The following is a 12,962-nucleotide window of genomic DNA, read 5'->3' as shown; positions in this document are numbered from 1 at the left end:
AGAGAATCCTTGATTGGCTGCCTCCCCCATACCCCCTACTGGGGATCGAGCCTGAAACCTAGGTATGTGCCCCTGACCAGAATCGAACCCAGGACCCTTCAGTCTGCAGGCCGATGCTCTATCCACTGAGCCAAACCGGCTAGGGCTTCACTTGTTCTTTTCTCTTCAAATACCTTGACAAAGGTTCCATATTAGCATATAGAAGGTAACCTCTTCTTTCTAAGGTCAGAGTAGTTCATGTTATCCTCCGAGGGTATTATGTTTTGACAACTGTAGAAACGAGATCTTAGAAAAAAGGAAGAGTATCAAAGCTATACAAGCCCATTTTGGTTTGGGATTTTTAACCTGGAATTAATGCCATTGTAAACTATTGCTTGGACTTTACAATTTATTTTTTTTAATATATTTTATTGATTTTTTTACAGAGAGGAAGGGAGAGAGAGAGTTAGAAACATCGATGAGAGAGAAACATCGATCAGCTGCCTCCTGCACATCTCCTACTGGGGATGTGCCCGCAACCAAGGTACATGCCCTGGACCGGAATCGAACCTGGGACCTTTCAGTCCGCAGGCTGATGCTCTATCCACTGAGCCAAACCGGTTACGGCTTGGACTTTACAATTTAGAAAAAAACATTGGAAAATTTCTTCCAGAAAAAAGCAAATAAGTAAAAATGATTAGTTGACTCTCCAAACTGAATTTCATCATCCTTTTTTTCCCTTTAGACATGTCTCAGCAGCCCACTAATAGTATCAGGCCATGAAACCTGCAATAGGCGAGACAGATGCAGATTTGAGGGTCAGGGGAGAAAGTTCTAGCCTGACTTCTTCCACTGTAGAATTAGGAATGTGCCCTTAGACCTAGCCATCCTCGGAGCTGGGAAGGAGATTTTAGCAAATGAACACAAACTAAACAGTGGGAAGGAATACTCATTCTTTTGGCTTAACTTGTCAAGATATCTTTTTCTTTCTGTTTTATGGAAGTCATTTAAGCTTGTAAAAGGAAAGAAGAGAGGAAGGCAGGGAGGGAGGAGGAAGATAAGAGGTTGCTTGGAAGGAAGGAGGGAGGGAAAGAAGGAAGGAAGGCTTCATCTGATACTCATTAACAACTACATTTAACTGCCCACAGTGTGGCACTCCTGTTCCTGATTGCCACAGGACACAGAACACAGAAGGCTGCAAATTAAGGTGGAAGGAGAGAGAACGCAAATGCACAGTACACACAACAAATCCTCATGAAGTGACTTCAGAAAAGAAAAAGCACAAGATTGCATGATCGAGGGCACCTGGGCTGGGAGTGAGTACCAAGAGGTTGAGTAGTCAGGGGAGGCCTCTTGGAAAAGGTGACATTTGAGCTAAGCTGGATGGATGAGAAGTTGCCATTCATTCATGGAGAATGCTGGGCAGGGCACTCTAGGCAGACAGAAAAGCCTGTGCAAGAGCCCTAGGGTAGGGACGTGCCTGGTGTGTTTAAGGAACAGTGGGAGGCCTGTGCAGATGGAGGTGAGGGCTGAGAGGGGCTAGGACAGGTTGTTTGGGACCTTGTGGGCTATGGTGAAGAATTTTTTTTGTTCTTTGGGGAATAGGGGGTTTGTGTGTTTATTCTAAATTTTTATTTTTTTATTTTAAAGAGTGAGGGGAAGAAAGAGAGAAACACTGATTTGTTGTTCCACTTATTTATGTATTCATTGGTTGATTCTTGTTACGTGCCATGAACAGGGATCAAACCTACAACCTTGGCATATCAAGACAATGCTCTAACCAACTGAGCTACCAGAGGACTGGTTTTAGAAAGAGAATCCCCCACATATCCAGTTTTGGAACTGAGGGTTTGGTGAACTTCAATATATCCAGCTAAGCTGTGTGTGAATTTCATTTTCTAAAAATGATTTCATGCTATACGTACCACTTGTTTATTCCCATGACCTACCTGGAAGAACCTCTTCCTGTATCGTGTGGGTTGCTCCATTTCTTTTTCTGTGGTGCGTCACCCTTCCCTGCTTCTGTATTTGCCCCACAGGCAGGGACAGGACCCCATATAGTGTCCGGTACACCGGGCACATGTGGGTCGAGGCAGACCTTTTGGAGAACCCAGTCCCAGAAGTAGGACTCCTAAGACAGAGAGCATTTTTAAAAGTTTTCAGCAGGTATTTTTACACCCTCCCAGAGGAGAGCCTCATGGACAATGCTCCTTCCCCACTGGGTGAACTGAGGGCCCACCTGTTCCACCCGGCCCCGTGCACATGGGCACAGCACCACCGTACCTTGTACTGAGTCACACCCTCCCTGTGCAGGGGATTCTGGAAATGGAGAAATCTAAAGAGAAAGGAGATGGGTGGGTCCCCTTCCAGTTCCCATGGGAGGAACATTTACTCTGGGATGCCTGCATCTCTTCCTTTCTCTCTGTATCTGTTTCTCTCAGATCTAAAGCTTTTCATTTGCCCAGAGAACACTGTAACAGAGCCAGAATTAGCCTAGACCTGAATTCTCATGTGGGGAGGAATATGACTTAACAAGAAAAAACTTGCCACCCTTTCTTCCTTTCTTTGTTAAAATCCCAGACCTAGAGGCTGAGAAAATGAAAAAGAAATTGTGGACTTCAAAACCTCTGGAGTCCAGACAAAATGATGGAAGTCTAGGTTTCAGCTTTTTATTTTTTTATCCCCCCCCACGCACACACAACTCCCCTCCACCCAGTCCCCACCCCACCCTCCGCCCTTACTCCCCACCCACTGTCCTCATTCATAGATGCACGATTTTTGTCCAATCTCTTCCCGCATCCCCCACACCCCTTTCCCCCCCAAGAATAGTCAGTCCATTCCCTTTCTATGCCCCTGATTCTGTTATAATCACCAGTTCATTCTGTTCATCACATTATTCACTTGATTCTTAGATTCACTTGTTGATAGATGCATATTTGTTGTTCATAATTTGTATCTTTACCTTTTCTTCTTCTTCCTCTTCTTAAAGGATACCTTTCAGCATTTCATATAATACTGGTTTGGTGGTGATGAACTCCTTTAGCTTTTTCTTATCTGTGAAGCTCTTTATCTGACCTTTAATTCTGAATGATAGCTTTGCTGGATAAAGTAATCTTGGTTGTAGGTTCTTGGCATTCATCACTTTGAATATTTCTTGCCACTCCCTTCTGGCCTGCAAAGTTTCTGTTGAGAAATCAGCTGACAGTCGTATGGGTATTCCCTTGTAGGTAACTGACTGTTTTTCTCTTGCTGCTTTTAAGATTCTCTCTTTGTCTTTTGCTCTTGGCATTTTAATTATGATGCGTCTTGGTGTGGTCCTCTTTGGATTCCTTTTGTTTGGGGTTCTCTGTGCTTCCTGGACTTGTAAGTCTATTTCTTTCACCAGGTAGGGGAAGTTTTCTGTCATTATTTCTTCAAATAGGTTTTCAATATCTTGCTCTCTCTCTTTTTCTGGCACCCCTATAATTCGGATGTTGGTACACTTGAAGCTGTCCCAGAGGCTCCTTACACTATCTTCGTATTTTTGGATTCTTTTTTCATTTTGCTTTTCCGGTTGGGTGTTTTTTGCTTCTTCGTATTTCAAATCTTTGACTTGATTCTTGCGATCCTCTGGTCTGCTGTTGGGAGTCTGTATAATATTCTTTATTTCAGTCAGTGTATGCTTAATTTCTAGTTGGTCCTTTATCACAACATCGAGGGTCTCACGAGATTTCTTGAGGATCTCACTACATTTATCGGCAGTCTCACCAGTCTTTTCAAGGGCCTTACTAAATGTATCGGCAGCTTCTAGACAGCTCTTGAAACACCTTAAAAGTGTGGTTTTGAACTCTATATCCAGCAGTTTGCTTTCCTCCATTTCTGTCATTTGTGTCCTGTTTCTTTGTCTCTGCATTTTTTATGCTTTCTTGGTGTACCCCCTTGTGGTCTTTGTGCACAGTCTTGTTGTAGTTAAGCCTTGATTGTTGTAGGTAACACTGGGGGGGATTTGACCTCCAGGCCAATTGGCTGTGAGAAGGGTTTCAGCTTTTTAAAAATTAATTACTGTTACTATTGTTGTTGTTGTTATAACATGTGTGTGTGTATGTGTGTGTGTGTGTGTATATATATATATATATATATATATATATATGTATATATATATATATATATATATATATATATATATATATAAAAGCTGCAATCGGAATGCTGTAGACTGGAACTACTGGTTGCTATGACGCCCACTGCAGCCAGTAAACCGGCCTGATCAGGTGGTGGGGCCGGCCAGCCAACCCCGCATGGCCCTTATCCCCTGGCTGGCCCTGCCCCTGATCACACCCCCACCCCAATAGGGGGCAGGGCCGGCCAGCCAACCTCCTGCACCCCCTCCTCCCACTTGGTCCTCCCACCCCAATCAGGGCCAGCCAAGCACCTGCAGCTCCTCCCTCCCCCCCCGCCTCTCCCCTGCTGGTGCCACACCCAGTCATTGCCCCCACCCCATTCAGAGGCAGGGCTGGTTGGCCTACAGCCCCTCCTCATAGCCAGCCCCACCCAAAATCAGCCCCCCCACCCCAATCAGGGGCGGGGCCCGCCGGCCAATTGCCAGTGGCCCCTCCTCCCAGCCTCCTGGCCCTGATCTGCCCCAACTGGAGCCAGCCAGACCCCATCCATGCATGAATTTGTGCACTGGGTTTCTAATGGTAAAATAAATTCAGGCAGAAGGGTATCAGATGAAAAGTTTATTTTCCCATTTCCCAGAAGTAATCATGGTTCATCATTTCTTCCAGAATTTTTTTCTACATATGAAAGTATATTTTAAAACCAAATGTGACTCTGTGCCACAAATGTGTGTCGTTTGCATGCCATCTTTGTGATATAAACATGGCAGTGACACCTATAGGCTCTGCAACCTGGTGGCCTTGGCAGGGATCCTGACTCCTCCACTCACCAGACAAGCACTGTATAGTTACTTTACCTCTCTGTGCCTCAGTTTCCCATCTGTTGAAGGGGGTGATAGTAACAGTGGCTCCCAGGGAGGGCTGCCGTGCAAGTTTAACAGCACACAGGAAGTCCTCGGGATGCGGGATGATGCCTGCTGCACGGTGAAGACTGCTCCTGGTAGCTGTTGCTTCTTCTCTCCTAGCAACACCTCAGATCAGAGGCCCAGTTTTCTTTTTTTTTTTTTAAATATATTTTATTGATTTTTTACAGACAGGAAGGGAGAGGGACAGAGAGTTAGAAACATCAATGAGAGAGAAACATCGATCAGCTGCCTCCTGCACACACCCTACTGGGGATGTGCCTGCAACCAAGGTACATGCCCTTGGCTGGAATCGAACCTGGGACCCTTCAGTTCGCAGGCCAACGCTCTATCCACTGAGCCAAACCGGTCAGGGCAAGAGGCCCAGTTTTCACCAGGGAAATAAGACTTGAACCCAAAGGCTGGGCTAGAATCAGAAGGCAGGAGGAGGCCTCAGGGGAAGTCCCAAGAGCAATGACCCAAAACCCAGGGTAGGGCTAAGGGCACTATCTAGTAGTGGCCTGTGGAGCCAGCAGAGGGGATAAGGGAGCAGCTCAAGGTGCTGGTCAGCCAGGTAAACTGTTTCAAGGGCAGCCCTCATTTTCCCAAGCATCGCTCTGGGTCAAATGCCCGCAGTGCTTTGCAGCAAACTCTACAATTCCATAAGGTCAGCATGTTTTCCTGGTGAGCAACCTGAGGGTCAGAATGATGGTGTGACTTGCCCAGGGTCCCACAGAAAGAACAAGCAGTCAGGACTCAACTCCAAGCCTGCGTCTCCAGGGCTCCTGCCTTTAACCTAGACCGTGCTTCAGGGGCTTTTAGACCACAGAGTATTCTGGAAGGCAGTATGGGGTCAGCTTTGGGCAGTGATCAGTGACTCTAGCTCACGGACAAACTTCTGGAATGAAAGGCAGAGTAGAAAAGCGGAGATGGGAAAGTCAGGGGCTCCAGGCCCCTGCCCAGGTTACAGGAGCCTCATCTCTAGACCCTGTTATATGAGCTCCCTTACCCCATGTAAGGATGTGGAAACAGGCTAGGAGAGCTGATGACAGCTCCTAGAGTACCCAGGCCAGAGATCTACTGCCTGTGGCCTGGCACTTACCGCTGGGGACCAGTCGCCCAGGGGTTCTCCCTCTGTGAGGTCTCATTCCTCTTCTGTGGCTGGAAGTCCTGGTCTGGGCCACTTTCATCTCACCTGCAGGAGCTTCCTCGCTGTCTCCCTGCTTCCCCTGTTGTCCCCACCTCTGTGAAGGTCACTTTTATGTTCAACAACCAGAGCAATTCTACAAGGCAAATCAGGACCCCACACTCGTCAGCTCAGAACTGCAGAGCCTCCTCACATGCCTCCGAGTCCCCACAGTGGCTCATGAGTCCCGTGCAGTCTGCCCTGCCCCCACCCAGACCTCACCTCCCGCCACACTGCCCTACCCACTCCACCCCTCCAGTCCTCAGACTCACCACTCTTGTTCCCATGCCACCCCTCAGAAAAGCCATTCTCCATCCAGTCATCCTGTCCATTTACCCAGTTTTATTTGCTTCTGACACCTCTTTCTATGGCACATTCTGGGATCTCTGTTTGTTTGCTCATTGTCAGGCTTCCTGACTGAAGGGTGGCTCAATGCTCACTGCTGCGTTCCTTCTGCAGCAGGTTGGCGCAGAGTAGGTCCCTGGGAAGTATTTGTGGGGTGAGTGAATGGAGAACAAACGAAGTCTCCTGTCATACCAAGTGAGATAGAGAAGGCTGCGGTCACTCGCCTAGTGGCGTCGGGCCTTCTCGAGTTAGGACAGATTTGAGACACAGCTCCCGCCTCCCCAAGACCCTGCTAACTCTGATCTCTTGTTCCAGGCAGGTGGACACCAATACAAAAAACGTCTTTGGGCAGCCACGGTTGAGAGCATCCCTCCGCGACCTCCGCTCCCCACGGAAGAACTATAAGTCCACCATCGAGGATGACCTGAAGAAGCTCATCATCATGGACAACCTGGCGCCAGACCAGGAGAGAGATGCAGGAGTACGAAGTGGGCTGCAAGGGAGGGTGAGGGCAGAGAACCTACCTCCCACGGCCACTCCAGCCTTTTCCTGCAGGTCCTTGGCCTTTGACCCCTGCCGGCCCTGTTTGGGTGTATGTGGCTTTGTGGCAGGGATTCAGGACATTACATCATCAGTCAGGCCAAAGGCACAGTGTAAACCAGCCTGGTGGGCAGGCAGGGATTTGTTCCACACTAGAGAACCTCACGTGACAGGGAAGTTCTCAGAGGCCTCATGGAGCCCAACCTCGGGCACTAAAAGTGGAGGCAGGGTTCCCAGGGACCAAAACCGCAGTTGTCCTTGGTCCCTCTACACCCCCCATTGTCCCCGCCTACCCCTGACTGGTCTTTCTCTCAGGCATGCACTCTCTTGTGGGGATGGAGAGGGCTGTATCCCACAGCACTAGGGAAGGCAGCGCTCTGTCCCCAGTGGTCCCCAGCAGTGACCCATTCTCATTGGTCCAGCTCAGGCCACACCACCTTCCCTAGCCTTACCTGGAGCTAGAGGGCAGAACTGAGTGGTCTCCAAGTGGTGGAGGAGGAATCCTCAGGGGGAAACTGGGGTGCTTTGACCAGAAAGGGGCAAAAATGGATGCTGGGTGGGTAAGAGCCACAGATGTCCAGGACAGGAAGGCACTTCTGAGAATGGTGACCATGGGCCAGGCCACGACCATGCCCCATGTCTCTCCCCTATCTCAGCAGCAATCGCCACAGAAGAGTCTTCAGCGGACACTGTCTGACGAGAGTCTATGCAGCGGGCGGCGTGAGCCCAGCTTTGCCAACTCCGCCAGCCTGGAGGCGGGCCTGCCTAGTGACGTGCTCTTCACCAGCACCTGCGTCTTCCCCTCCAGCACGCTGCCCGCCCGCCGCCAGCACCAGCACTCTCATCTGCCAGGCAGCAGCAGCCCCAGCACCATCCCTGCCCCTGGCAACGGCTTCCCAGAAAAGACATGTGAGTGTGGGTACCTTGGGGCTGTCAGGGCAGTTACCCTATGGTTGGAAAGCAAGAGGGACAGGGCTTGGAGGTCACCTGTGGGTTACCTGGAGGTCAGAGGCAAGAGGTCATTGGAGTCAGCTGAGGGAGGGAACTGGGCTACACAATGAACTTCAAGGGGGCCTGATGGGTAGGCACGGTGTCACCCAGGAAGCAAGGGATTATTGGCCAAGACTGAGGATTTCCAGGGGGTCACCCTGGAATCTGGAGCACCCAAGGATTGGGGTCATCTGATACCAGAAATGGGAGATCAGTCTCGCCAGATGTAGTTGACTGGGGTCCTGAGGATCAGGGGTTGGCATCAGCTGACCTCCAGCCCTGTTACCTGTTCCAGCTTCAAACAGATTACCTAGTGATCATGGCTTTACCTACCTGACTCACCCAGGTCTGCCAGGGAGGGAGGGAGTGCAGGGGTGCAGCTCATCCATCCTCTATTCATCCAGCAAATATTTACTGAGCGTCCCCCATCAAAAAGCCTTTGGTCTACCTTCAGATCCCTTTCCACACCCAAAGGCTCTGAAACTAAAGGGAGGGGAGAGGGTAGGGCCAAGCTCACTATCAGCACAACCCAACACAGTGCACATGAGGCTCTTGATGATCCTCGATCACCCCGCTTAGTGGGAAAGATGCTGCTTCGTTGCAGAGCACCACTTGCCTCCTGGGGCTGCGTCATATGTAGCACAGCCTCCCAAGTCCAGACAGGTCTGGACAGAGATGTGTTTTCCCCAAGGGTTTTGGCTGAAGGCCTATGTCCCATATCATTGATGGAGCCTCTTGTACACACAGAGTAGATGGAGGAGGCCCTGGGATTTTTTTTGAAAGGGTCTGTTTCTCCACTTAGAATTCTCTTGGTTCCCCACTGCCATAGTGTCTGGATCCATACTCTTATGTTTTGGTGCCCAATCTCAGCTACTCCACTTCACAGTACCCTTCTTGAGATCCTCTAGGCCACCAGACCTTTCCTCCTCAGGACATTCCACATGTCTGTTCCCTCTGCCTGTCATGCCATTCTCCCAACCCTGCTCTTGAAACTCCTGCTTCTCCTAAGGGCTTTGTTCAGTCATTGCTCTTTCCTAGGTGTCTTCCCCAGCCCCAAGCTGGCCCATTTCCCTGACTTCCTCTCAGGGCACCATCCCAGCCCCTCATTACCTTCAATCCACGTGCTGTGGGCCAGGCTCTGCTCTAGGTGCTGGGCATGCAGTGACAAGCATGTCAAAGAACATTCCTGCCCCAGTGGGGCTGAGTTTCAGGGGGAATTCCTCAAGCTTCCCTAACCCTCCCTCTGCCTCCCTCCTTTGTCTTTCATCCTTACTGCCCTGTCTGCCTCAGGCAGGGCCTGGCACATGGTTGGCATTCAATACATACTGAGGAGAAGGTGAGAGGGCCAAGGCAGAGGTCGTATGCACAGAGAACACAGAAGACAAGTTTGAATGCCTCTGACCAGCTCTGCACACCCTATCAGTCTCAGCTCAGACACTGCTGCCTCCAGGATGAATCAGGCACTCCTCATGGCCCCCACTGCACCTTGGGGTGCTCCCATCCCATTCCCAATCCCTCTGCCTTTCATTTTCCCATTACAGCCCCATTCACTGTGGTTGTCATGTGGGGATGGGTCTGTTTCCCTCGCCAGACTGGAGGCTTCCTAAGAGCAGGGCCTAAGTCACTGTGGTGACCCCAGCCCAGGACTCCCTCTCACAGGCACACAGGCACACAGGCACACCCCTCTTCACCCACATGACACGCGTCCCCCTTAGTCAGGGAGATTGCCATCTGGCCTCAGCCTGGCCATGGCGTCCGGGCCTCCGCCTCTCCCAAGCCTGTCAAGAGCTCTTTCCAAGCCATGTCAGGGGGTTGGCCCACCTCAGGCTTCACTAATCAAGGACCCTCCTTGCTAAGAAGCGTCTCACAACAGCACCTGCTGATTTCTCACTGGGCAGTGGCAGCTGCTCCCATGGCCCCCACCAGCTCAGCAGTGAAATGCCTGCAGGCTGGAGATGGAGAGCTTGGTGGTCAGGGGCCCAGCTTTCTTCCAGGCCTTTGTCATTCCCTGAACGTCCACAGGGCAAACGCGCCTGAGTTTGTGGCAGGTCTCCACTCACAGAAGTAACCGCTCTGTGCCTCAGTTTCCATGATAGTAAAATGTGAGCAAACTTACTCCAGCCCTATCAGCTCCTTGGCTCCCCAAGCCCCTCCTGGACCTATAAACTCCACCCTGCCTGTCAGCCCTGATTCTAGTTTCCTATCTGAGCTTCAAGTTCAGCCACAAAACCCACATCCCCCAACCACAGCTCCACCGCAGGCTCTCCTCTCCTTAGCCCAGCCTTAGTCACCCCCCAAGCGAAACCCTCTTCCTCAGTCCCCCACACTTCAGGGTTTCTTTGGCTCCCAAGGGTGGGAGAGGCTGGGTCCAGTTGTCAGGACCTCGGAGAAAATCTTTAGGGTTTTGTTTGGTTGTGTGTGTGGGTTTTTTTGTTTTTGTTTTTGTTTTTGTTTTTGGGGGGGGGGGGGAAGAGAGGGGCCTAGGCATTAAGTCTCCAATGTGGTTCTCAAATGACAACCGTAGCTGTAATAAAAAAAAAAAAAAAAGTAAGCAAAAATACTGCCCACCTCACTGTGTTAATCTGAGAGTCAAACAAGTTAATAGTGGAAATGCTAGCACAATGCCTAGCATATAGTAAACACTGAAAAAACAGCTGTTCATTGTTTCTGTGAGTATTCTATCATTTGGAGCAAGCGTTGTAATCCTCCATGAGTCAGCTTAATGCATGAGCACTGGAGAACAGGGTTAAAGCAGTGTCAACAACCTTACCACCAAAGCCCTGTGGGCTTGGGCTTGGAACAGGGTCAGTGTCGGACCACTGGCAAGTGTAACCACGGGCAAGACAATTTCTTGCTTTGAGCTTCAATGTCCCCCTGCACATGGGTCATAATGACACCTCCCTCCTGACTAATTGGAGGTGAAGCTGTGAGATGAGCCCCATAGTACCCAGCATGGTGCCCAGCAAGAGGGTGCACTCAGGGAACACAGCAGCCCTGGTTCAGCCAGGTCTGGCCCTGCCTGAGTCACCCCCTGACCTCTCTGTGCCTTGCTGTCCTCCTCTGTCCCATCCCCTTTATGGGCTATGAGGCATCGGACTCGCTTAGTGGCTGTAGCAAATGCAGCTGCTGATGCGACTCTTGTGCTGTCTGTCACTCCAGCACCCTGAGACTTGAGGGATCACTTTCCCCACTCGAGCCCCCAGGTCTCCCGACAGTGACTCTGCCACAGCAAATACTGTCCAGATACTGGCAACCCTTTATACCTGCAGCCTGTAACCTCTCCTCCACCCCACACTCCATAGCCAGCCACCACCCACTGGCTTCTTGTGGGAGTCTAATGGCAGCTCACACCCCACACCCCCAGCAACAAACTTCTGCTCCCCGCAGCCTTCCCATCTCAGCACCAGCTCCAGCATCTTGATGTCACCGTGGATCTGTCTCTGTCGTACACCCACATCCCCTTTCAGGAAATACTGTTGGCTTCACCTACAAGAGAGAGCCAGGATCTCCCAATCGCCCTCCACTCTCGTCTCCCTCCTGGGCCATTGCAGTGGCCTCCTTACTGTCTCCCTGCTCCTCGAGGCCCCTCCACCATTTAGCCCCCAAACAAAGCCAGAAGGTCCCTGTGAACACTGCATTGGGTCACATCTCTCTCTGCTCAAAGCCCTTCTGTGGCTCCATCTCACTAGGAGACAAAGTCCTCATCATGGCCCACAAGGCCCCACGCAGTCCAGCCCTGCCACCTCTCTGACTTCACTTCTCTGGTGCCTCAGTTTCTGTGATAGTGAAATGGGAGCAACAATAGTGCCTACATCACTGTTAACCTGAGAATCAAACAAGTTAATACATAGAAAATGCTAGCAGAATGCCTAGCATGTAGTAAATACTGAAAAACAGCTATTCCCACTACTCTCTCTCTCTCCCCCTTTTCCTCTGTCCCAGCCACATGGCCGCCCCAGTGTTCCTTAAACCCACAGGCACATTCCTGCCTTGGGAATTTTGTACTGGCTGTTCTATCTGCCTGGATACTCTTCCCTCCTGTAACCCCTGGCTCAGTCCCTCCTCTCCTTCAGAGCTTTTACAAATGCCATCTTCTCAGGCCTCCCCTAGCACCCTGTTTAAAATTGTACCCACAGAATTATCCAACACTCCCACCCCCTTCCCTGCTGGATGGTTTCCATGGCATTTATCATCTAATAAATATGGCGTTTATTTAATTATGTATAATGTTATAACAATTACATAATGTTGCATAATTATATATAAAGTATAACAATATATTAATTTCTTTGTTTCTCCCACATTGTCATACGTACCCACCTCCCTATCTCTGTTCTCCCCACCCAGCCACCATCTCAGCCTCTGAGCTCTCACTGGCTGATGGACGGGACCGACCACTTCGACGCCTAGACCCTGGGATGATGCCACTGCCTGACACAGCTGCTGGCCTTGAGTGGTCCAGCCTGGTAAACGCAGCCAAGGCATACGAAGGTAGGTATCCTCCACCCAACCCCACCAGATCCTACCCAGTGATGGCGAACCTTTTGAGCTCGGCGTGTCAGCATTTTGAAAAAACCCTAACTTAACTCTGGTGCTGTGTCACATATAGACATTTTTTTATATTTGCAACCATAGTAAAACAAAGACATATTTTTGATATTTATTTTATATATTTAAATGTCATTTTAACAAAGAAAAAGTAACCAAAAAAATGAGTTCGCGTGTCACCTCTGACACGCGTGTCATAGGTTCGCCATCACTGTCCTACCCTCTGCTGTGCCCTAAGAGGATCAACAGAGGGCTTTGGGGTTTTGAAAGGGGACACACTCAGGTTCCAGAATCCGGTGGAACAGGGTTCACATCCTTCCCCTGTCGCTTGCTGTGCAGTCCTAGCCAAATGTCTTCATCTTTCTGATCCGGTTA

General features: G+C 50.1%; 1 protein-coding gene across 18 annotated transcripts in view; it reads left to right on the top strand.

The window, feature by feature from the left end:
• The window catches only part of SIPA1L3 (signal induced proliferation associated 1 like 3), a 309,889-nt gene that overhangs the window by 287,390 nt on the left and 9,537 nt on the right, over positions 1-12,962 (top strand). For 14 of the 18 annotated variants that reach the window (XR_004973699.1, XM_036346836.1, XM_036346841.1 and 11 more), the window contains 3 exons: positions 6,825-7,014; positions 7,706-7,958; positions 12,387-12,530. Coding sequence is in view for 17 of the 18 variants with exons in the window: in XM_036346836.1 (XP_036202729.1) it covers positions 6,825-7,014; positions 7,706-7,958; positions 12,387-12,530 (587 nt within the window). In the remaining variant the exon portion in view is untranslated. The remainder of the gene's footprint in view (positions 1-6,824; positions 7,015-7,705; positions 7,959-12,386; positions 12,531-12,962) is intronic. The other 4 variants (XM_036346835.1, XM_036346837.1, XM_036346834.1 and 1 more) reach the window with 3 other exon arrangements.

The sequence above is a fragment of the Myotis myotis genome, unplaced genomic scaffold, assembly GCF_014108235.1.
Source record: "Myotis myotis isolate mMyoMyo1 unplaced genomic scaffold, mMyoMyo1.p scaffold_m19_p_19, whole genome shotgun sequence".
NCBI classification, from domain to species: Eukaryota; Metazoa; Chordata; class Mammalia; order Chiroptera; family Vespertilionidae; genus Myotis; species Myotis myotis.
Note: the sequence above shows the minus strand (reverse complement) of the source record. Positions and strands in the feature narration are given on the sequence as shown.